Source organism: Mizuhopecten yessoensis, unplaced genomic scaffold (assembly GCF_002113885.1).
Source record: "Mizuhopecten yessoensis strain PY_sf001 unplaced genomic scaffold, ASM211388v2 scaffold10975, whole genome shotgun sequence".
In the NCBI taxonomy this organism is placed as follows: Eukaryota; Metazoa; Mollusca; class Bivalvia; order Pectinida; family Pectinidae; genus Mizuhopecten; species Mizuhopecten yessoensis.
In genome coordinates, this window is record NW_018408815.1 from 789746 (window position 1) to 814225 (window position 24480).

General features: G+C 36.1%; 2 protein-coding genes across 2 annotated transcripts in view; one reads left to right on the forward strand and one right to left on the reverse strand.

Moving 5' to 3' along the window:
• Positions 1-781: 781 nt before the first annotated feature.
• LOC110464248 (p53 and DNA damage-regulated protein 1-like) overlaps positions 782-24480 on the forward strand; it is a 38210-nt gene continuing 14511 nt past the window's right edge. The window contains exons 1-3 of the mRNA XM_021519356.1: positions 782-924; positions 2847-2988; positions 7504-7604. Coding sequence (XP_021375031.1) covers positions 2864-2988; positions 7504-7604 — 226 coding nt within the window. The 5' untranslated portion in view covers positions 782-924; positions 2847-2863. The remainder of the gene's footprint in view (positions 925-2846; positions 2989-7503; positions 7605-24480) is intronic.
• LOC110464247 (C3a anaphylatoxin chemotactic receptor-like) lies at positions 20276-21594 on the reverse strand. Its single transcript, XM_021519355.1, has one exon. It carries the CDS (start codon positions 21361-21363, stop codon positions 20287-20289), a length of 1077 nt encoding a protein of 358 aa, XP_021375030.1. The 5' UTR covers positions 21364-21594; the 3' UTR covers positions 20276-20286.

Below are 24480 nucleotides of genomic sequence, written 5' to 3' on the forward strand. Positions count from 1 at the left end.
GTTCTGCCTAGCTGTACGAACTATAAGTATTGAATGGGGTAGTCAAGGTTTTCGTTTGTTAGAATTAATATTAACTTTATTTTGGTTTCAATAAAAACTTAAAAAGAGTGGGAAGAACTCTGTGCAATTGAGTTCTATTTCCTTTTTTCCTGAAATCCATATTGACTTGGACTAAATAGTTATACTCTACAGTATTAGTAGCACCTGTGTACGTGTAAAAATGTACAAAAGAAGATCCAAGTCAATATGATTTGAACACATCATATTAGCTCCAGGGACATGATAATTTGTTACAGCTATAATTGGACCTAAACTAAGGTGTTCAGAGTAAGTTAACATGTTTTAGGGGTTTTGGTCGACTTTCGGTAAAAACGCCACCCTCAATATATATAAGCACTGGGGTGGCGTTTTAACCTAAAGTCGATATAATCCCCTATACCACGGACTTAAATCTAATTCCGTGCCTAAACATATAAAATTCCTCTGAACGCCTTAGTTTAGGTCCAAATATAGCTGTAACAAATTATCAAGTCCCTGTGATATTAGCGCGTCCAGCACCTGTGCTACATGTATGCACATCCATTAAAAATAAATATTTTTTTATTTATAATACATTTAAATAGTTTTGGTTAGGCAAATCTGAAGGAATTACTTCGTAATTGTGTCAGGAATAGTAAACTCTGTCATTATAAAACGGCTAATGAAATGAAAGTGAAAGTAATAACGTCATAAATATACGTGTTTGAAACACTTAGTACCTATACGATAAAAGTCCGCTTACGACTCGTATGTCAGGTTAAAAGATGGCGATTCCCATGTGTTGACTTGTGATGCTACGTATAATGATTTGTTTTACTCTATAAAAGAAGCTTGAAACGGGGTTGTATTTTGAAAACCATAGTCATGAGACAGCTGGCGATCAATGTAAGATGTTATGATATTATTGACATTGTTCACGTCTGACAAATTATAATATTCATTATATTGATCACACAGCCACAGGCACATGCGACTGGAGAGACGGTGTTAAGTTTCTATTTTAATATTGACCTTTCAGCAATGATAATGGTAACGGGTATGTAGAGGACGTGCAGCGTAATTTTGTAAATTATATTAAGTCCTCAATTCCTCTATATTTTCATTTAACTCTATGCCAGCCCATTTGAAAATGCACTGACTGTAGTCACCTGCATTCCGTTTAGTTTGATCATGATCAGATACATGTTATTTGCGGTCCCCATGTCGTACGGAGGTGTTTAGTTAAACAGTGCAGGTCGTATCATGTTATGGCTAAACAACCGACCCCCAGAAGTTTGTTTGGAAGCGTAATATAAGACAGAAAAATATGTGTAGTGAGTGAATTAATTCCTACTCTAAATTCACTCATCCTGTACTTTTTTCTGACTTCTATTATCATTAAAACAAACCCCTGTGGGCAACCTCTAGAACTCCAACTTTTCTCTTGATGTGTTTTATTAAGTGTGTAATAGTCAGTGTTAGAGTTGGCTTCTCCTTATAGGTTTCCCCACCTATCTCCATTTTCAAGATTTGATGGTACCCCATATGGGTTTCCATTCCTTCCCTTGTCCCTCGGTGTCCAGTTTGAGATAGAGTGGGACAGCTGGTATGTGATGAAGACCTGTATCTTGTACATCAGTGTATTAATGAAGAAGCCTGCCACTGGTTTAAATATCTATTCATTTGTGGTTTACAGCATTTTATTTTCATGCATTTCTTGACTATTTTTCCGCCTTTTGAATACGTAGTAGTTTTACACATTGTTGAATATCATGTGTGTATCTGCAGCTGAGGAACAGTAAAGTCAGTCTGATGGTTTAGTTTCAAGGAAGCCTAAATGTGCTGTGTTTAGAGTAACAACTTAAGTACTTGCTTTTAGTTATCCTTAATTAAGGTGTGTTCTTTTAACTACATGTAGCCCTTGATTTGCCTTTCTACTTGGACTGTACCAACTCTATGTATCTGTACAAACATGAACCATCTGTTCATCAATCACTATTTTTGTAGGATTTTTCTGCGTGTTTGAGTATATCATAAAAGTCTTCTGTGTACAGTTACGCATCAGTACAATTTCTTTTGATAATCATTTGACATTTGGACAATACGCAGCCATAAACCATTGACTGTGTAGCACATGGATGCAGGGTTATAAACACTTACTTATTTTGCTTGGTAGTCCACAGGACCAGCTGAATAGATTATTTACTAGTCCTTCTTCAATGTAACCAGTCAAAGATTTCCTGATAAGGAAACATTAATTTGTGATCTACAGAACAAAACATCAAAAGTAATCGACTGTAGGGGACTTAAAATAACTACTGCAATAAAAATATGGTGAAGTTTTAGGAAAATTTTGACAATTATCATGCAATATATCTTATTTTAAGCAGTTTCATAAACTTTAAAAGGGGTTATTCTTATTTTATATTCATATTTTCACAAGTCCAAAGGTCCAGTTAGGTTAGTTGATTCACTAGTCCTTGCAGAAATCTACTAGTCCAGGACGACGACTAAAAGACTAGAGTTAGTGTCGACATCTGTAGGATGTGGTAAATGGTACAGATCCTGTATAGTAAATTCCCAGACGTAGAAGTATATTTTCTGTTTGATATTATCTATATATGCATATATATCTTTAAAAAATTATTGATGTCAACCATGGACTTAGATAACAATCTAATTCCGTGTGTCAACTAAGAATTCCTTAATTTTATCAAAATTTACTTTACCTCTCGGTATCCACATAGTGTGCTTCCTCTTCTATATTTCTATCAATGAAATGTATTAAAAATTGAAAATTATGATTTAATTAGTATGTTATTTCCTAGTTTTCCCAACTGTAAACATGGAGACTGAACAACTGCTATATCACCTGGCAGAGATAGAGGAACTGGCTGAGGACATCATCTCCGACAAACATCAGATGGTGGAATTAGATAAGAAACGCCAGAAAACAAGGGAGGCTATTAGGCAAGTATCATACTTATCATCTGATTTAGATGCCCTGTGTGCTCCCAGTAATTGTTACCCATTGTAGACAGCATGTATTTCTTTAATACCAAGATAGTTCCTGCTAGTCGTTTAGGCTAGAAAAAGTACTGGTCCTATGGACATGTGTTTTGAAAAAGAACCAATCCTAAAATGACATACTGGTCCCAATAATATCTTACAATAATACATGTACATTCCATGGAAGTAGCTTTTATAATGAATCACCTTCTTTTAAATCAAATAGAATTATCTTACCATGCAGTTGTTTGTTTGATAAGTGATTGAATATTCTAATCTGAATAAAGTAATTCGGGCTCTAGATAGCATGTGTCAGTGTGTACATGTATTTTACTAATTCCACATACAAAAATATTTTTAAATTCCAAAATGATATTAGTGTCTGTTGACTGTTCTCCAGTATGGCGATTTCAAATAAGAAGTAATTTTTTACAGGAAGACAAAACTTGGAATAATAACTTCAGACAATGAGAAGTTGGGTATTTGGCATAATAATAAATGTTAATTGAACAAACTTAGCATGATACTAATTTATAAAATACATTGTCACAGACCAAAGTTCTGGGCATGTTTGAATTTTGGTCATTGTATTTTTTGAGAACCAAGTTTTTTCTCCTCCACTTTAAACAGGTTGGGGTGAAAATCACCCGTGTTTAAAAAGCTATCTATAGCACAGGTAATATTGATCAATTTGAACAGGTATGTTAGACAAGCTACAAGCAGATACAGTGTTTTTGCTTTCCTGCATGCTTTTGGCCATTGGAATAGGATTTTTCTCTCTGACTAGTAGCATGCTTGGATAAAAGGCTATCAAGTTTGTAATAGTGATAACCTTCATCTATATTAAAGGACACGGGGGGCAGATGTGTTTAAAACATTTTAAACACTTCTTCTGAATTACCGAGAGGTTTATAGGTGATAATATTTGACCAGTATTATGCTCGGTTGAAGGGCTATCTTTCTTTTTTTTAAATGAATGACCTTGCCCATATTCAATTTAACAGAGATTGAATGTGTCAGAACCTTTTTAAAAATGACTTCTTCTGAATAATCAGAAGCCTAGGGTGATGATATTTGACATTTGGCCGATAGTAAGCTTGGTTGAAGTGCTGTCATGTTTGTTCCAATAAATCACCTTGACACACTTTCATAATCACAAAGCTCAAATGTGTTAAAGTCTTAAAACCACTTCCTCTGAATATCCAAGAAACCTAAGGTCATGATGTTTGGCATGTAGCTTAATATTAATGGTGTAAATAAAGTGCTATGAAATGTGGATCTGAATGAATGACCTACCTTGTAGTTCAAAATTGAATGTCAGATTATTAGAATATTGTTTCTGATGTCTTGAAAGCAAGGCCTGATCAGTGATGATTTTTGTATAGCTCTTTTCCTTCCTTTTTGTGTTGCCTGCAAAGCGAGGCGACATGTAGGTATTACTTTGTCGGCGGCGGCGGTTGTATCATTCGAAACAAGGTTTCCATGCGATAACTTGAGAGTTCCCTTGGGTTGATTAAACTCAAAACTTGGTACACATATTGCATACCAATATAGCTCGTACAAATTCGCATTTCAGAAGTTTAGGTGCAATTTGTTTGGAGTTATGCCCCGTTTATTGCCAAATAAGGACATAGTGTAGTATATGCAAGAACGTTTTTATTTTTTAATCAATTCCTTTCAAACTTTGTACAGTAATGCTAGAAGCAATAATGTTCAGTAAATATTACAGGGTTTTCTGTCGAGTTTCAACTTTCTGCGTTTTGGCATATCTGTTTACGCGATAACTCGAGCCAAAACACTTTTCTTACTAAAAGTGCTGAGCAGGCAACACATCCACTCCCGTGGAATTCTTGTTTTTTTGTCTAATTTTCTTATATGTGGATAACTCATGAGAAACACTGAAGAAATGTAGATGATTAATATTTCTTCATTTCATTAATAGGGATGATAGTTTCTGTTTTGAAATAGTAACTTATTGTGGTTTTGCTGGTAGGTCTAGTTTTACAGGAATTTGAAAGGACCATGGTGAGCTTATGCCATACCGCAGCGTCCGTCGGCCGTCGGCCGTCAACTTTTCCTTTAAAACGCTACTTGACCTGAACGGCCTAGTAGATTTTGACTTAATTTGGTCTGGAGCATCCTTAGGCCAAGGGGACTCAATTTTGTATAAATGGTGGGTGTGGCCCCCCTGGGGGCAGAGGGGCGGGGCCCAATAGGGGAAATAGAGATAAAACCTTCAAAATCCTTCTTCTACTGTAGGGATTAAGGGATTTTATCCTAATTTAGTCTGGGGCATCCTTGGGCCAAGGGGACTCAATTTTGTATGAATGGTGGGTGTGGCCCGCCTGGGGGCAGAGGGGCGGGGCCCAATAGGGGAAATAGAGATAAAACCTTCAAAATCCTTCTTCTACTGTGGGGATTAAGGGATTTTATCCTAATTTAGTTGTGGAGCATCCTTGGGCCAAGGGGTCTCAATTTTGTATAAACGGAGGGGATGACCCCCCTAGGGGCATAGGGATGGGGCTCTGTTTGAAGTTTGTTCTCGCTATATCTCAAGTACTGGATGGATCATTCTGAAATTTCATATGTACTTACAGCACCTAACATGGAGTGCTATATCTTTACTTCATACCAATTATTTTAAACATATTCAGGTGAGCGATACAGGCCCTCTGGGCCTCTTTTTTTTATTTGCACCATATTTAGTGCAATGAAAAACTTATAAGAAAAAGATCCTTTTTTTTTTGTCCAAAATAATGGTCTTTTTCATGTCTTTAAAGCAAGTCCTACTATATATAATGTTGTAAGTATAGATATGTTCTGTATAGGTTTGATAAATAAACATAAAAATGCCATTTTTTTTAAATTTTAGTCTAATTATTAATGTTCCGTTAAAGAGGTGGTAGCATTGATTTTTGTCACATGTTTCATCACTGAATATTGTCACCTGCATTTTACCTTAAAACTGTCCCTGGAATTTTGACATTCACATTTTTAACTCGCCAGTTACAAGTTCTGGCAAGTGAATGCTGTACCCCTAGTGTCCTCATCAAGGTATCATATTATTCTTAAACCTATGCATCCCACAAATTTCCTAATTAGCATATACATGCATCAATTTGTGATCTAATGTGATAAAATATGAACAAAATGTTGAAATTATTCGGGTATGATTTTGTTATGCCCCCGCCATGAAATGGGGGGCATATAGTGGTTGCCCATGTCCGTCCCGTCCTGTCCCGTCCCATCCATGAGTGAGGGCATTTATGTCTTAAAGACATTTTCTAGTTTTAATAATAGTTGCTAATAACGATCACTAAAAAAAAAAAAAAAAACGCATTTTAAATAACATCAAGTTCAACCTTTGCAATAGCAATTATAAACTAACCTTTTTTTGCCAGTTAAACAAACATGACTGTCTTTAGAGACAAACATTTTCGGTGAGACAAGGTTTACATGTACAACTGTACAGGATCAGACGTCTAAGGTGAAAGTACCCTAATCGGATCACCAAACCATCGTTTTATTCATTCATTGAAAAATCTGAGGAGGAATTATATCCATTTATGGTTGTATCAAAAGAAGAATATCGATGGATGTTCTTACAAACGAAATTAGCACCCAGGGCCCACTTGAGATATTTATAGAACGCTCTGAAGTCACCAATCAGCGTTTGCTGTTTTTGCGAATGTCAGGACCCAAATCGAATCAAGGCTTGAATTTTGCAGTATCTTACACTTCAAATGAATATTTTCTTGTCAGCATATTTTTATGATGACCTTTAGAATTTATATCAAAGAAAGTATTCCTGTATGGTGGATTTATTCCTGTAGTGCAAAACAGAATGCATAGTCGTTGCATGTGCCATTTTTTAAAAACGTAATCAAAACACTGATATTTGAGTTTGAATTACGTTTTTCGGTGCTGTTTGAACTTAAAAACTAATTCTCTCCTAAATCATTATCCAATAGGAATAATAACACAAATACAAAATCTTGTATTTCCCAGCGACATAGGCACTGACTGATATTTATTTACATATAATCATCAAAAAACAGCAACACAACAGTGTAAGTGTACATCTCACACACAATCATCACTCCTACCCTACTTATTTATAAATAACAACAACAAAAAATTCACGTGTGCACGGCTTTACCTGTGTCGCCTGAATGACACGTATATACACTATCTCAGCACGTGCGAACACCTGTAGCACGACTAGAGCCACCTATTGGCTACTCTCATACCAAAGAGAAAATAATTTCATCCTAATTCCTAAATCGTCAACCGGTTGAAATTATATTTATCTGTAGAAAAAAAATGGTGCATGGCTATCTATTCTAAGGTTACTTCATTGTTTTGGAACTAGGGATATTCTCTGACCCATTAGAACTAGGGATATTCTCTGACCCATTGGTAGTGACAGTTCCTTTCAGATGTAGTGTATTTATTATCATGTTTCCTTTCCATCAGGCTGTTATCAAAAGATAAGAAATCACAGAAGACTTGGGTGTGCTTTGGAAACATGTTTATCAAGTTACCTAAGGAAGATACCAAGAAGTTACTGGAAAAGGGTCAGTATAAATGTATCATCCTAATTATAAGTACGGGTTATAAAAAGTCTTGAGTACGTTGCTGTATGACTGAGGTATACCTTACCTGTATAGTAATTAGACAAGGATAAATCCCCATTGATCAGCTGTTTAGGTAAAGCTCTGTTTCAGGTGCTTTTACTGGTGATGTCTGTTCACTGTTGGATTTGAATAAGAAACAGCTACTAGGTTAACTTAGAGTATACACGCAAGAGGATACTGCAGCGAGGTTAACTTAGAGTATACACCCAAGAGGATACTGCAGCGTGGTTAACTTAGAGTATACAAACAAGAGGATACGGTAGCGAGGGTAACTTAGAGTATACACTCAAGAGGATACTGCAGCGAGGTTAAATTAGAGTATACATACAAGAGGATACTGCAGCGAGGTTAACTAAGAGTATACACACAAGAGGATACGGCAGCGAGGTTAACTTAGAGCATACACGCAAGAGGATACTGAAGCCAGGTCAACTTAGAATATACTCGCAAGAGTATACTGCAACGAAGTTAACTTAGAGTATACACCCAAGAGGATACTGCAGCGAGGTTATCTTAGAGTATACACGCAAGAGGATACTGCATCGAGGTTAACTTAGAGTATACAAACAAGAGGATACTGCAGCGAGGTAAACTTAGAGGATACACACAAGAGGATACGGCAGCGAGGTTAACTTAGAGTGTACACACAAGAGGATACGGCAGCGAGGTTAACTTAGAGTATACACACAAGAGGATACTGCAGCGAGAACTTTAAACTGCACAAAATATGATATCAGTAGGTTGAATGTAAAATAATTACTCATTTATATTGATGGATTGAGACGTTGTTTGGAAGATGCTATTGAGTCAAAATAGATGTCTGTACTTGTGTTCCAAACAAGTCTGGTGAATAAAGCCAGAATTGACCATTTTTGTCAATTTCTCTACATGAATTTTTCATAAGGTGTATCAAACTATATTTTCATGAATAATTACTTCACTAAATTGTCCCTGAAGTATTATTCATAGCTACGGTCCTCCATCACATGATATTACTCAAGGGGTGTCACTAGAATTTTACAGGTGTACCAAAATGATCCATATGATATGTATGCATGTCATTTTAAATAATTGGTATGGATTTTAAATATCATTTAGGATTAACAACGTTAAGAAAAACCAGACTTTTAATTGATACATCAACACATTAGTATGCAAATTTAATGTACATGTATTGTACACGATTCTTTTCGTTTTTGTATCAAAATGTGACAGGAGTTGTTTCCCCTACACCATACCAAATGTAAAAATATGTTCTGTAGATACATCCTGATATTTCAAAATTGATTGTACATATGATTCAAATTATAGAACAAAGATTGCTCGTAAATGTAGATGAAAAAGGTGGTTTCAGGGTAACAACAATGATACTATAACAGGAGAAAGAGAAATGCAAGGTCAGACCGGGACTCGAACCCAGGACCCTCCAACCTCCAGACAGATGCTCTATAGATCTAGCAATTGATTTACATGGTCGCTGACCAACTCCAGTTCCATTACAACACTATCGTGTAGTGTCTGGTATGCATGACATTTGTTGTGTAACTCTGTACTTGTACTTACCCATATGGAAATAAAGTTTATATTAAGACCGAGGAGGCTCATGTCTCTGGACTCTCTCACAACCATTCTTCATTAGATTAGTGGGAAGAAATACCAATAACCCCCTATTAAACCTGGATAGAAACAAACTATTTGTTTGATATTAATTTTATTCAGTCTTTATATTAGGTTTTTATGCATAAATATATGTAAAGATAATTAAAAAATATTTGTTTTCATACAAGTTCCCTTATTTACCCATTTATTCTATTCTCATCCATTTACACATCGTCATCATTGTAATCATTGTCATCAAAATAGTCTCATACATCAGTCTCCTTATGTACTATCCTTCACAAACACATTTTGATTATATACATTTAGTCCTTTTATTACAAACTATCTATTTATATTGCAATATTTATTGATTATTCGTCTTGTTCCTTTTATTTTGTGAAATGTATGGTTGACTCAAGTCAAATCCCAAGATGGTTGAAACCGCCTCTCAAAGGCTAAGATCTGCTGGTAAATACTTTTAATTTAGCTTAAAAGATAAGTTAAAGAGATATTCAGGTCTTGACAAAACTTGGTAGAAATGGGGCTTTCATAATCCCCATTTCTACCAAGTTTTGTCTCTTTAACTTATCTTTTAATCTAAATTAAAAGCTTTAAGATTCTATCTAACTGAAGTTAACTGTATTTTGGGTTAGGATTAATCAAAATCCAAAATGGCTGTTATGACTTCTGATTGGTTGAGACATGTTTTACTTTATCTCTTACTCTAGATTGAGCAATCAATCTCATCCAATCATAAAATGAATGAACAGTTAATGGCCTTTTTTCTTGAACAAACTCAAATTTTCAGTTTTCAGGTTTACTCAAAGAATCCAAGATGGCCACCATGGCTTCTGATTGGATGACATTTTGTCTTCTTCTCTAGAAAGTCCATTTATAACTTCACAAAATAAGTAATTGTTATCAAAATGCAATCCATTAGGTATTGTCTTAGTAATGTAGTTTGCCATATTTTATTTGCTATTAAAAGTCAATTGTGTACAGTCAGCTTACAGAACAACAATCATCAACGTGGATAATATTGTAAGGCCCAGTAGTAACTTATGTATTTACATATATACCTGTGCAGTCGCTGTCATGTGTATGGATGGATACCGATATAGACAATATTACTTTAAGTCTAAGTGACCGTAGAGTGTAATCAATCAGCAGGATATTTGATCAGGTAGATGGCTATCATTGAATAAACATTCATTACACAACGTGAAGCAGGCTGGGAATATCGAGTAAATAGGATTCAATGTTTACCTGCTCTCCCCTCAAGGAAACAACATACAATCCAATCTTATTTATTAAAATTATTAGTGGTATGGGGGTGTGCTCAGTCCCTGTTTTTGTGTGTGTGAAGATGGTATCTTTAGCCCGTGATATAGCTATAACACTATCATTAAATTGATCGTGCAGCACCAATCTTTGTTGATGATTAAATTATGCAAACATTGTTCATGAAAACTGAATCAAACAAATGTGCATGCAATCTCCTAAAAGAACATTACAGTGAAAATAAATTAATGATATCATATTTAACATTACATTATTTAAAAAGAAAATACATATTAAAAATCTATAACCAATTTTGTGTTGAGTGTTTATAGCATTGGAAGTATTAACTGTGCGTGTTAGCTAAACATAACTCATTGACACGATTAAAGAAGTTTTAGCGGACAGAAATCATATCTGATGTGATCTTTATCTCTCTAAAAAATGGAGAATATTTTGTTGCTTTGGTTGTGTTTAGGATGTACAGAGTGTATAGACCGTGGACTATGTTAAGATCAGGATATAAGTCCTGGTATATTTCCATTGATATAATAAAAAATCACACTCACGTGGGAAGATGAAAAACGAAGGAAGAGAAGGTTGACTTTGTTATTTGTCATGATCACACTATGATTTATCATATACCTCACTGGTGTTATAGCTCAGGGATATGATAGCATGAATAATGAAATGGAGTTACAGATTGTATCAATAAAAAAATAATTTCTGAAAGATGCAACAAAAAATTGGAGAATTTGAAATTGGCAGATGTATTGATCTGTGTGGGTGTCAGAAGTAAAGGAGTTCTAACAATGGTGTCCTGTTTATACCCTACCACTGTTATTGACCCTCGGTCAGGGAAAATGTCCAGCTCAAAGGTGTACGATAGACGTCACATACTTGTCGGTCAGTCAGGGAGTTAGGGTTGTAGCTATTCTGGTATAGGCCTAGGGCAATTAATCTGTATAATCAGTATTGTTTTCTACCCAGATGTTATTTCCAGAAATCAATGTTTTTGTAATTGGACAAAATAGTCTACCTTCCCAACCCTTTCCTCGAATTGACCAGTAGCGTAAACTTACAACTTGATTTATTGAATTCCCTGGGAACCCGAAACAACCTGTGAGTGATTAAATGTTACCAGTGTTGTTCCAGTGATTAACTATTATTGTATATCGGTTGATAATGAATGTCCACCAGCGATAGATTGTAATGGTCGATCTGTTGATAATGACCACCAACCGTCAGATGTAATTGTAGCCTTGTGGCCACCATGTCACAATTAGTGGTTTTTCGTAAATCCGTCGATAATGTGTCAATGATTGATTTCAGATCGTCATAACTGAAATGTTGAAGTGAATGTTTTCCTCTTAGGAATAAACAAAAACAAATATGGAAGGTATGAATGACACTATGGAAAATTGTTGCTGGAAAATAAAGCATAAAAATTATATGTCTGAATGAAGCTAAAATTTGGATAGAGAGAGAAATATATGCCACCAGTTTCCTGCATGTGTTATTATTCTTGGAACCAGAACATGATGTGAAGTCATCCATGACAGTCGTTCTGTAAACAACACGCACTTAATGCAAATCAATGATTTATCTGATATTTATCATGGATTTCTCTAGAGTATCTACGATGCTGGTGTACATTATATATCATCCTGAAGAAGCCCACATGTTCGAGCGAAACCGGTAGACATACAATTAAGAAACCAACCTATCCTGAGCTTGTTGCAATTGAATATCGCCTTTAGTTTCCCGTTCCTCAATCGCCCTGCATACCCCTGGGTATCCAAGCAAGGGATACGGAACCTACAGAACCTAGACTAGAAGTACGGCGTTGGCTCTACACCTGGAGATTGTATATCATCAGATACACCAACATGCTTTGTTTGGACCATTACATCTCACTTGCTGAAGATTGTTCATTGAAATTTAAGGGATATATGTAGGATGGATAGGTGTTGTGTTTTACTTAAGTATTTTTACCACTTTATTATGTTAATAAAACATTATATTAGACTCTTACATGTCCAGGGGTGTAGGATAGGGAATTTCCACTCGAGAAGTTTTCAAAGGTAAAACTCAAGGCTTTGCCGAGGGTTTTGCCAAATTTGAAAATCCTGAGGATAGAATTTCCCTATCCTATATAATCTTGAGCATGAAAGAGATTTTTCTCTCATTCCAACTACCAGAATAAGCTCAGAAACCAAAAATATACGTTTGGACAGGCTACCACTTTGAAAATATCAACTTTCCCCCTGAGCTTTTTTGACAATGATGAATCTGTCAACGAGATTCAGCATACCCCATAATTGCAAATAAAGTTTGCGTAGAAAAATTAATCTCATCATTTTAGTTACCCTGGACAGCTCTATCTTACACACACGGAAATGAGAGAAATATATATGCTTTAGAATTCAACAATTGAATGAAATTAATGATGAGAGAATGAAGTTGCGAGAGTGATACATTGTAACTAATAAGTTTAAAGCTGACATTGCAAGTTAATAAGCTTTTAACCGTGATTCAACAAAAATAAATTAAAAAAATCGTTTTAGCTATGGTCCCCAATGACTTCCCCTCTCAGCCTACTGTATTAAACGATAACCAGTCTGACAATTAAGCTACATGTCTGTACGTCATATATCCAGGGAGGCTCGTACTCGTTACCAAGCAATTAGCACAAACTAAAATGTTGGCTCTTCCTAACAACTACTAGCCAGAAGTCACTGGGAAACGTTCTAAAAAGCAGTCAAAAGATTTCTATTTGTTTTAATTTTGATTAAAAGCTTTTTAAATTGCACTGTCAGCTTTTTAAATTGCACTGTCAGCTTTTACATGCGGTCTAACAGACTACCTCAGACATGAGAGGATTTGATTTGTGATGACACGTTGTGTTGGTAATCATCTCTACATGTGTATACATGTAGAGTATATTGATTCAACAGGTAAGTGATTAATGGGTGCAGCTTCCATCAACTTAGATCAAAGAATGTGCCAGCTTAGTAAATGATGATAGTCTGTCTTTAAAAAAAACTGACGATTTTGTTACGAAAGTGCTTACTCAGACCAATCTTGAAAAGGCAATATATCTAAAATATACAGATAAACGTGCATCTTTAGATATATCAATCATGAAGATATTCACTGACAAATTAAATGCATAATTTAACGAGTAGATGCTCAGGTTTGTGCTGACTATATACTGGTGTGGATCCATATATTTTGAAGATAGGTGGGGTAAGGATCGGGTTGGTGATTGGAATGAGATATGTCCTACCTGGGAGCAAACGCAGGGCCATATACACTGGACTTCCTTAAGTATGTGTGTTCAGGGATTTTCAACAACTTCTGTGTGGGGCATTTATTGGCCAAAGAGGGTTCATTGGTGTATAAATAAAAGGTGTAGCTCTTCAAGGCTCATGGTGGAGGCCAAAATGAAAGAAATAGTATGATCATGTGAGGACTGGGGTCAAGGTTATGATAAAAATCTTGTCCTGGTCAACTGGCCATGGCAAGATTCAAAATTCGACATTTTGTAGTTGCACTTACACATCTTCCTATATGATAAATCAATGCTACTGACTTATCTATATCTTATACCCAATATCAGTTACCACACTAGTTTGGTTCACACATACTCATACTGTTTTGAATATCCCTGTTTTCAGAGACGGAAGTAAAGTCTATAGCATCACATATTTCATGGTGCTTCAGAATGTTCAGTGGTGACAAATGACATTTTTGTAGTATTAGACTGGGCCACATGACTACTGAAGACCAGATCATTCAGATAGTTTAATTGAGCAACTGTCTATATTTGGAGGTTTTTGGTTTAAATCTCGGTTTGGCTTGTTGTATTTTTCTTCTGTTACTTTGGTGACATCACCGCTAGCCAAGTGGTTGCTTTGTATACTGGAGTGTAGAACGTATACTGGAGTATATACTGGAGTGTAGAGTGTATACTGGAGTATATACTGGAGTGTATACGAAGCGAACACTAATGGCTAGCGAAGATGCTTTGGTGCATGTGACCAACCATGTTTCAAGACCAGTGTGTGGCTACCAAGGGGATGACCTAATCTGTGGTTGCAAGTAGTGTATGAAGGAAAAGGAGGGAGTTGTTGAGCTAGATCGGGCCCAATGCCTGACAACTGATGATTATACTGTAGCATATAGCAGGAACTTTTTGCTGCAATTAATTTTTGCCCCCTGTAATGAGGACAACTTTATCATGACAGCGAATTTTAGTAAACAATATTATATGCGTAGCAATTAAATGTGAAGGCGCGTAACTTACACTTGGCAAATAGGGATTTTAACAACAAATGGCTAAAGTTTTACTGGATGAAAGTTTCCCAGTCTGCAGTACTGTATATCAGCTGTTTAAACAACATACATTTTATAGTTTGGAGGTCTTTGTTCAAAATCTGGACTGGCACCTAATTTTTTTGTCCTCTTACTTTTCAATGTAAACATGCCCCAATTGTAACATTTACATGCATATCCTGCTGTGATAATATAGTTGTTGTCAGAAATATAAATACATGCTGCAGCGGACTGCAGAGTATCCAGTTTTAATTGATCTCCAAACAATGATGAAACGAACCCAAATAACAATGTGCCTGAAATCTGTCTCTCAATAAAATATTGACCTACGGAAACTAGGAACAAAAGTACACCTGTGGAATTGAACGCCATCCATTGTAACACCTACCTTAACGATATTCAAACACATTTAATATTCATAAGGAGTTTGTATGAAGTAGCCGTTGTGTGTGCCTAACCGGTAGATCAACAGCGACTGTCAATACCGACGTTATTGTCATGTTTCGAATCTGATATATTTGACGGCTATCATGGAACAAATGAATGGACAGTTTAGGTAACAGGAGCCACCTTCCACAACACTGCATGAGACCTGTGGAGAATAATTGAATTCTACCAAAAACTGTGAATACCCGAAGGAAGCTGTTTTTCCAACATGACTATAGCTTCACTAAACCATTTCTGTAAAGAAAACCTTAGCTTAATTGTAGGACTTTTATGAATAATTATAAAGACAAAATGAATAATATATCATCAACAACATCATTTGTTCTGATTGTAAAAATTCAGTGGGGAAAGACCGAAATTTGAACCCTGGAGCTCCGATTGTTTTATTATCGCTCTAACTGACTGAGCTAACTCAGGTCAACAAAAGTATCTTGGCACAACTTTAAGGGGAGGTAGCTGTATACAATGTATACTTTAAGGGGAGGTAGCTGTATATAATGTATACTTTAAGGGGAGGTAGCTGTATACAATGGATACTTTAAGGGGAGGGAGCTGTTTACAATGTATACTTTAAGGGGAGGTAGCTGTATACAATGTATACTAAAAACCACAAAGCACTGGGACATGGATCCTTAATATGGCCATGACTCGGGACACATTTATCTCTTAAGCAACATTATGTAGCAGTAACTGTTTTACGTTGCTGTATTGAGCTGCTCACTGAGCATGAGTTTTAACTGGTATCCATCAAGGAGCAAAAGAATATATAATATTAATATCTGTTTACAATGTTTCAATTATTATTGAGGTACAATATTTAGGAATTTTTTCATCAATATCTAATTATACTTGAAAGCTAATTTTGACTTGACCTAATGTTTTCTTGACCAGAGTTGGATTGGTGAGTTTACAGCTGTGTAAACACTGATAACACCAACAACCAGGTTAAGATGCACACTTATAGCTCTGTAAACAACAGGTCAGATATGTTAAATGGTTATCTTATAAAGTTGAAATGAAACAGGCCATAAGATAGGGTCATGAAATACAGGTCACCAGATACAGGCCACATGATACAGGCTACAAGATACAGGCCACATGAAATACAGGTCAACAGATACAGGCCACATGATACAGGCTACAAGATATACAGGCCACATGAAATACAGGTCAACAGATAGAGGCTACAAGATATGTGTCATGAGATACAGGCCACAAGATACAGGTTATGAGGTACAGGTCACCAGATACAGGCTACACGATAGGGGTCATGAGATACAGGGATACAGGTCAATAAAAATCACCAGATAGCGGCCATACAGATACAGGTTAAAATAGATACAGGTTGTGAGATAAAGAGATACACAGATCAGTAGATACAGGTCAATTTAGATACAGGCTACAAGATACTTGTTATGAGATACAAGGATACAGGTCACTTTAGGTACAGGCTACAAGATACTTGTCATGAGATACAAGGATACAGGTCACTTTAGGTACAGGTTACAAGATACTTGTTATGAGATACAAGGATACAGGTCACTTTAGGTACAGGCTACAAGATACTTGTCATGAGAAACAAGGATACAGGTCACTTTAGATACAGGCTTCAAGATACTTGTTATGAGATACAAGGATACAGGTCACTTCAGGTACAGGTTACAAGATACTTGTCATGAGTTACAAGGATACAGGTTACTTTAGGTACAAGTTACAAGATACCTGTCATGAGAAACAAGGATATAGGTCACTTTAGGTACAGGCTACAAGATACTTGTTATGAGATACAAGGATACAGGTAACTTAAGGTACAGGCTTCAAGAAACTTGTTATGAGATACAGGGATACAGGTTACTTTAGGTACAGGTTACAAGATACTTGTTATGAGATACAAGGATACAGGTCACTTTAGGTACAGGCTACAAGATACTTGTCATGAGAAACAAGGATACAGGTCACTTTAGGTACAGGTTACAACATACTTGTCATGAGAAACAAGGATACAGGTCACTTTAGGTACAGGTTACAAGATACTTGTCATGAGATACAAGGATACAGGTTACTTTAGGTACAGGTTACAAGATACTTGTCATGAGAAACAAGGATACAGGTCACTTTAGGTACAAGCTTCAAGATACATGTACTTATTATGAGATACAAGGATACATGTCACTTTAGGTACAGGTTACAAGATACTTGTCATGAGATACATTAGGATACAGGTCACTTTTGGTACAGGATACTAAGTCATGAGATACCATTTATCATGTCATAAAGGTCAAATGTCAGGCAGGCTACCAGATATATATCACAAAGTTCAGGTTGTGAGTTCATTAAGTCACAAGATCAGGTCATGAGTAAAAGGTCATGAGTAACAGGTCACAAAATACAGATTGCAAAACATAGGTCACAATTTTGTCTGGGATTTTTCAAATTGTTACTTTGGATATATTCTGTAGATTTTAATTATAAGCATTTGTTCATGAAAGGATATTTTTTTCCAATACATGTATATTTCAATTCCTTAGCCTGGAGATATGTGAACATTACATCAATTTCACAATATGGATGTATACATATTTCCACTTAATGTGATAAAAGAAATATAAAAGTTTATCAAACAACTGCGGGTTACATCAGTACAGTGTATTTTAAGACCACAGGGTCTGTTTTTTATAACGATGAATGTAATAATATGTAGGGAATGTGAGTTATGCTATTGGAGGGTTCAAAAGTGTTAGTTCATGATGGACGTGCCATTCTTCTTTCAATATTGATTTAAATGACTTTTTTAAACACAGATAGAACACTTAATGGCCGACAAGCAGATGTCTGATAGTTAGAATCACGTGACTGTTTTACAGTGATATTCTCCACCATATCAATTAACCCAATTCCACTATCACCATCATCATAGTTGGAATTGTTGAATAAGGACAAACATATCAATGGGGTCATCTCTCATCACAGGACAGATAACAAAATATAAAAAAAGGATTGTCCCAACTGTCAGCCCCTCGTCGATGTTGACAACACGCAGAATCTCCCAGTGGGGTATAACAACTTTTTTAAGTTTTATTGGAACTTTAGGCCATTGGCCCATCAGTATACAATACATATTATACACAAATCATGGACAATGTACAGATAATGAAGGCAATTGTTTGCCTCATAGATGAATTTCCTAGTATACACAATTCTTTAATATTATGGACACTCAATAACTGAACGGCTTTAAACACATATGGTTTTTTCCAATGATAGCTTTTGATAAAACGTGATCTGAGATTTTGGAATTTAGAACAGACTAATAAAAAATGAAATTCGTCCTCTACTTCAGAGGAGGAGTTGCATGATGTCATGTAGCTAGAAGAAATGGGTTGCTAATTCCCAGTAGTGAGGATTTAAAGAATTGTCATGTTAAATTCATATCAAACAGGTCATTCAAATATTTATAGTCGATACGTTCTCTTTAAATATTCATTGAAACAAAGTGTAGATTTCTGTTAAATCTCCGGGGCCTCCACATAAAATGTGTAAACAGTGCTGACAAGGCCTGATGAACAGATAGATGCACTTTTGTGATCAGAGAATAAAAATATGTGTTAATGATGATGTTGGGTAACATGCGTGTATGTTGAATGAGAAAATGTGTTTGTTGAGGTTGCTGCTATAGTAGAGTACCGGTAACAGGACCAACAAAACATTACTGTAAATAAATACACTTTAGTGCACAGGTGCTTTTTGAGAATAAAAAAAATGAAATGATCAGAGAATGAAAGTAAGTGTTTATGATGAAGTTGGGTAACATGCATGTATGATGAATGATGATAAGTGTTTGTTGAGGTTAATGCTATAGTAAAGTAACAGGACCAAAAAATGGTTACCGTAAATATATATATTTTTAATGCACAGGTGCTTTTTGAAAGTAAAATGGGGGAAAAATTGAGAGGGAGGATGGTAGCAGGCTGGAAAAATAGTACACTGCCAAGTAAGTCATCGACTCAATAATGTAGATAAACTAAATAAACACACCTTGCACGGAGGTGATTAATTTTGTTATACAAACAGATCACACTAAGCCTTATCATTAATTAATTTGTACCCTTGACCGTGGTATCAGAATCTGTACCCTTGACCGTGGTATCAGAATCTGTACCCTTGACAGTGGTATCAGAATCTGTACCCTTGACCGTAGTATCAGAATCTGTACCCTTGACCGTGGTATCAGAATCTGTACCCTTGACCGTGCTATCAGAATATGTACCCTTAATCGTGGTATCAGAATCTGTACCCTTGACTGTGGTATCAGATTCTGTACCCTTGACCGACTACTATTAGAATCTGTACCCTTGACTGTGCTATCTGTACCCGTGACAATGTTATCTGTACCCGTCTGTACCCTTGACTGTGGTACATTTTATCAGAATCTGTACCCTTGACCGTGGTATTCAAAGGTACTTCAGGAGTTTGCCGAGCTATCCGAATTGTTTTGAGTGCCTAAGTCGGCCTTCTTATTTAACACTCTGTGGTCTATGATAATGGTGTCAGCCTCTGATCTAATCAAACAGTGGTTGACCACTTACTCAGTTTAAATTCTCACAACACACAAACAATTCAATGGAACCTGCATTTCTCTTATGTCGATTGATTTCAAATCATTCTTTGCCCAATGGATAAGGTCTGCTATTACTAATACACAACTACTTTATAGCCAACCTTCCCCTTGCGCTGTATCTACATATGTTTCAACACTTCTTACATGGAATTTCATTCTTTTAACCTTTACCACTTTGATGTAACAATTGTGATGACATCATGATTATCACTCCAAAGTTATGGTGCTGCCCTATAAGTACAGTAAAATAAGACCAATCTAAGGGAATATAAACAAATTAACGGAAATGTATCAATTTTATACCTTTAACAATCAGATGATACGTCTGGAATCTTTTTTATTTTAAATTCTGATAGTTTCGTTTACACCTTTGGCAGTCAGCATGGCATCTTTTGCCATGTTATCATGATTTTTTCGTAAAGTGTTGCATTTCCCTGATTTCCTCAAGCTCTGAGGAAGTAGACAACAGAACTTTTCGTAACAGATTGAGCGGAACTGTCCGTCACCAACGATGTATATGATGGGGTTGACGACATTGTTAATGAAATATGATCGATAGAGGAGGGGAAGAACCCCCAGAACCAGTTGACTCGGGGCTAGCAAGTTTTTTGTCTGCTTCATAGTCGATAGGGTTGTAATTACAAAATGGGGAAGGTAACTTATCAGAAATGCAGCAGAGATCGCCATCATGATTTTGGTGACTTTTCTACTTCTACGCAGGAGTCTTAAGCCTCTGTCACTGCCAGTGTGGGCTGGCTGTGTAGAATGTCTGTATAAACTCCTTACAATGAGGGAATACAGAATGATCAGTAACACAAAACTCACAAGGAAAATCACTAGTTGAATTATAGTATAAATGAATGGTATTTTGGTATTTCTCACAGCATCTGCCACAGAGCAGTCATGGCCGGTGATATTGCCAGGGAAATGTTCCATAATGGTGCCACTTATGACTGCCTTAGGCCATGAAATCAGAAGGGTAAGACCAATGGCACAGCCACAGTAGAGGTGAGAGAGTTTAGGAGGTGCACCACTGAAACCCGGACCACAGACGCGGCGGTGACGCTCAATAGCCATCAATGTTATAACAAAAGCTGAACCAATCTTTGCCACATTGCCAATGAAACGTTGTATCTTGCAGAATGCGTCACTGTAAAACATGTATGGCCAGTAGTTGTCAACCAATTCTGCAGGCATACTTACACAGCAAGCCAACATGTCGAGTACAGCCAAACATAGGATGTACAGTCTTAGGTCTGAACGACTGTACCTAAATATGTACACAAATATTACCACACTGTTGCCTAGGACACCCAGGATGATGAGAACACATAAATACACAACTGTTGGCAATCTTTGTTGGGACTCCAGTTGAGATATTTCCAGGAGAGATAACACTTGAGTCATGTTGGCAGACATTGTTGCTTGTTGTTAATAAAATCATCACCTGTCCATTCTTTTATAGTAGGCTTGAATACCTTGGTCAGTCATAATATATTTGAAGGTGTTCCTCAGTTCGATAGATATCCTATTGGCATCGTGTACATCCTTACCTATTATTTTTTTTAATCTAATGTTAGTGTTTAAGAAGGATCCCTTCGTCCTTTGGTTGCTTTGTGTTAATTCTATCTATGAGCTTTCCTTTCAGTCTTGAAGGGATCACTGCTGAAAAAAACCCAAAGCCATATACATTAGAAACTGTCAATGGTATGGTGGCACCACTACTCTTTATAGTGCATGGTAACTCAAATAGAAACGTATTGGCAATACAGCAATTGTTACAACAGGTAATATACCGGTATACAAAAAAGCTCTCCTTTGAACCTGTCCTTAAGGCCTACATGAGCCCTATCACAGTAATTAATGTCTAATTATAATAGGTTTATTAATTATCAAAGTCATCCTAATCACTTGTACTTGACTGACGCTGGTGATAGGGTAAATGTTATATGGTACATACGATCTGTGTATAACGGGTGATTACATCTACTTCTGTCTACATACACCGACTTCTCTCCCAGATGCTGTAACTAGACTAACCTACACTCTAACACATGTGTAGGTCGGGAACCTGTTAATGTGATTGGCCAAGTCTTAAATCTCTTTGTCATCCTGCTGCGTACACTTATCACATTACTGCGGATAAATACCTAATGTCATTTCATTATTAGAGATACATCCAGTTGAGACTGGTTTGTTGGCTAACACCGATTCCTTCTCTACCCTCCCCCAACCCCTCTTCCTTCCCCCACTCCAAGCATACTTCATTTTTGGTATTCATTTCCGTTCAAGAAAAAGAAAAAAAAGAAATCAAGGAAGATGATATGGTGATGGAACACTAATACTTTCCATCTGATTTTACAAGCAGAAAGCTAGTTTCCTTGGCTCTAATTTTGGCTCTGAAAAAACGTACCTATTTCCCCATTATACATTATATCTTGAGCATTTGTTTCCCCTTATTGCCAAGTACCTTAGAAAAAAACATTGAAGATCAGAGTTGTAAACACCCCCACCCTCTACCCTACCTCCAAAATGAGGAGGATATTTTTATCATTCAATTTCTTGATTTTCATTCAACCCAATCTACCCCATTAACATTGATGAGGAAATTCCTTGCAAAAATGTACTTTAAATACTTCTTACTGAAATGTTTCACCCTTCCTTTTAATTCTTTTAAGCAAACCAGTTCTTGGTTTATTGTAATGAAGTTAAAAACAGCTAAATATACATATACATATAAAAATACATCCTGAAAATAAACTAATTCAATTGTTAATCAAAAAGCTGAAGGAAATGGTATTTTCAAAGAGCTAAAATATCATATATCATTACAATGTACCAATATCCAAATTTAATCTGTATAAAAACTATCATTAAATGGTAAATTAGATGTATTTATATTTAACAAAAATGCCCCCCAAAAAATTTAATGAAGTTTTATAAGATTGAAGTGATCAGTGCTTTAATTTTTGTGGAAAATTCCTAGACTTACTACAGATTTTCCAAAGGTTTCGTTTTCTAAAATTCAATAATTTACATGCAGAATATACCCATGTTTCAACAAATTCTGGATCCAAACCTAAGGCCAAAAAATACATTTTGTGTTTCAAGTAACCCTAACTACAGATAATTGTTTTTAGGCAATTTCAAAGAAGTATTTTTAAAGTCAAGATTACTCGGTTATATAAACCCCAAAAAACATTTCTAAAAATTAAATTTGTTACCTACCTCCCCTAAATTTTTCAAAAATGTTACAGGAAACAAACTTTTAACTTACTTGTTTTTTGTTTGGCATAATAATAGATCTTATCGTAAAACCATCGGTGTTACATCATATGAATTATCAGATTGAATGTGTAAACTAATAGTTTCACTACCACACTAAACGTACAGATCACACTATTCAATAGGATTCGTGTAATGTGGAGTTTGATTGACTTTACAACTTCACCTCATCTCCGTTACCGACTGTAAATATGACCGCCTGCTGTTCATACCGAGCCAGAATATCTCAAAATAGATACCTATGCCCTGTAGAACCTTCAGTACCATCGGAAACTTTTCATTAGGTTTTGTTTCACTGAAATATGACATATCTCCTATGTGTTGAATTGTATCAGTTTCACTAGGAAGAATAAACAAACAATACTTGCCTCTGACCGCTGATACAGTAGCAGCTGTGAGAATCTCACTGCGGCTCAGTTCCAGACTCCTCCATGATGGATGTTGTACCTCGTTACTGCAGCTCTCTCGTGATGGATTTTATATTAAAACCATAAACGTATCTCCACCATATGGCTATTTCCAAGATATTACTTCCATGCTGGGTAAAAAAGGATGAGAATCCAAATCAGATTTTAGTTTCAATAATGTATGTGTAACATTGTAGCAATTCTTCTTGGAATAAAAACTTGTTTTGAAGTTATGTAAAAGTGAAAGGTTAATTGATCACATTCTGCTTTTCTATCTCCATTAACTACACCAACAAACTGTATGACACTGGGGAGCACCTGTTACAGACACACGAATGTCGGTCTCGAATTGTGAAAATTAAACGCATTCACTGGACGAATTAATATATGACCTTTAGCAGTATACAGCGTTGCATTGATTGATAGCAGCCAACACACTCTGGTTGTAGCCCCAAGATACTGATTTACCAATGCTTCAGTGTATTAATACTTCTGTCAGCCTCTGTGTATGTAACTGACCTGTATTTAATTCTGTGTGGTATGGATGTACCAATTTGTCTCTGGTATTTGTATAACAAGGTAACAATTAGGTGGCGTTAGAAATGACTGATGCAGCAAGATTCAGAGGCTGTTAGCACTAATGGTTACATATTGTAGCAGTTAAATGTTCAAGTCAGCTAATCAGAGCCTCTCAGATTTTCTGGTGGTACTGGTGAAGTGACAAGTGCTCAACAATTAAATAGTCTCCAGGTTTACTCAGTTCTTACTTGAACAGGTTAGGATTATACAGGGGAGACAGTGTATTATTAGTCTCCAGGTTTACTCAGTTCCTACTTGAACAGGT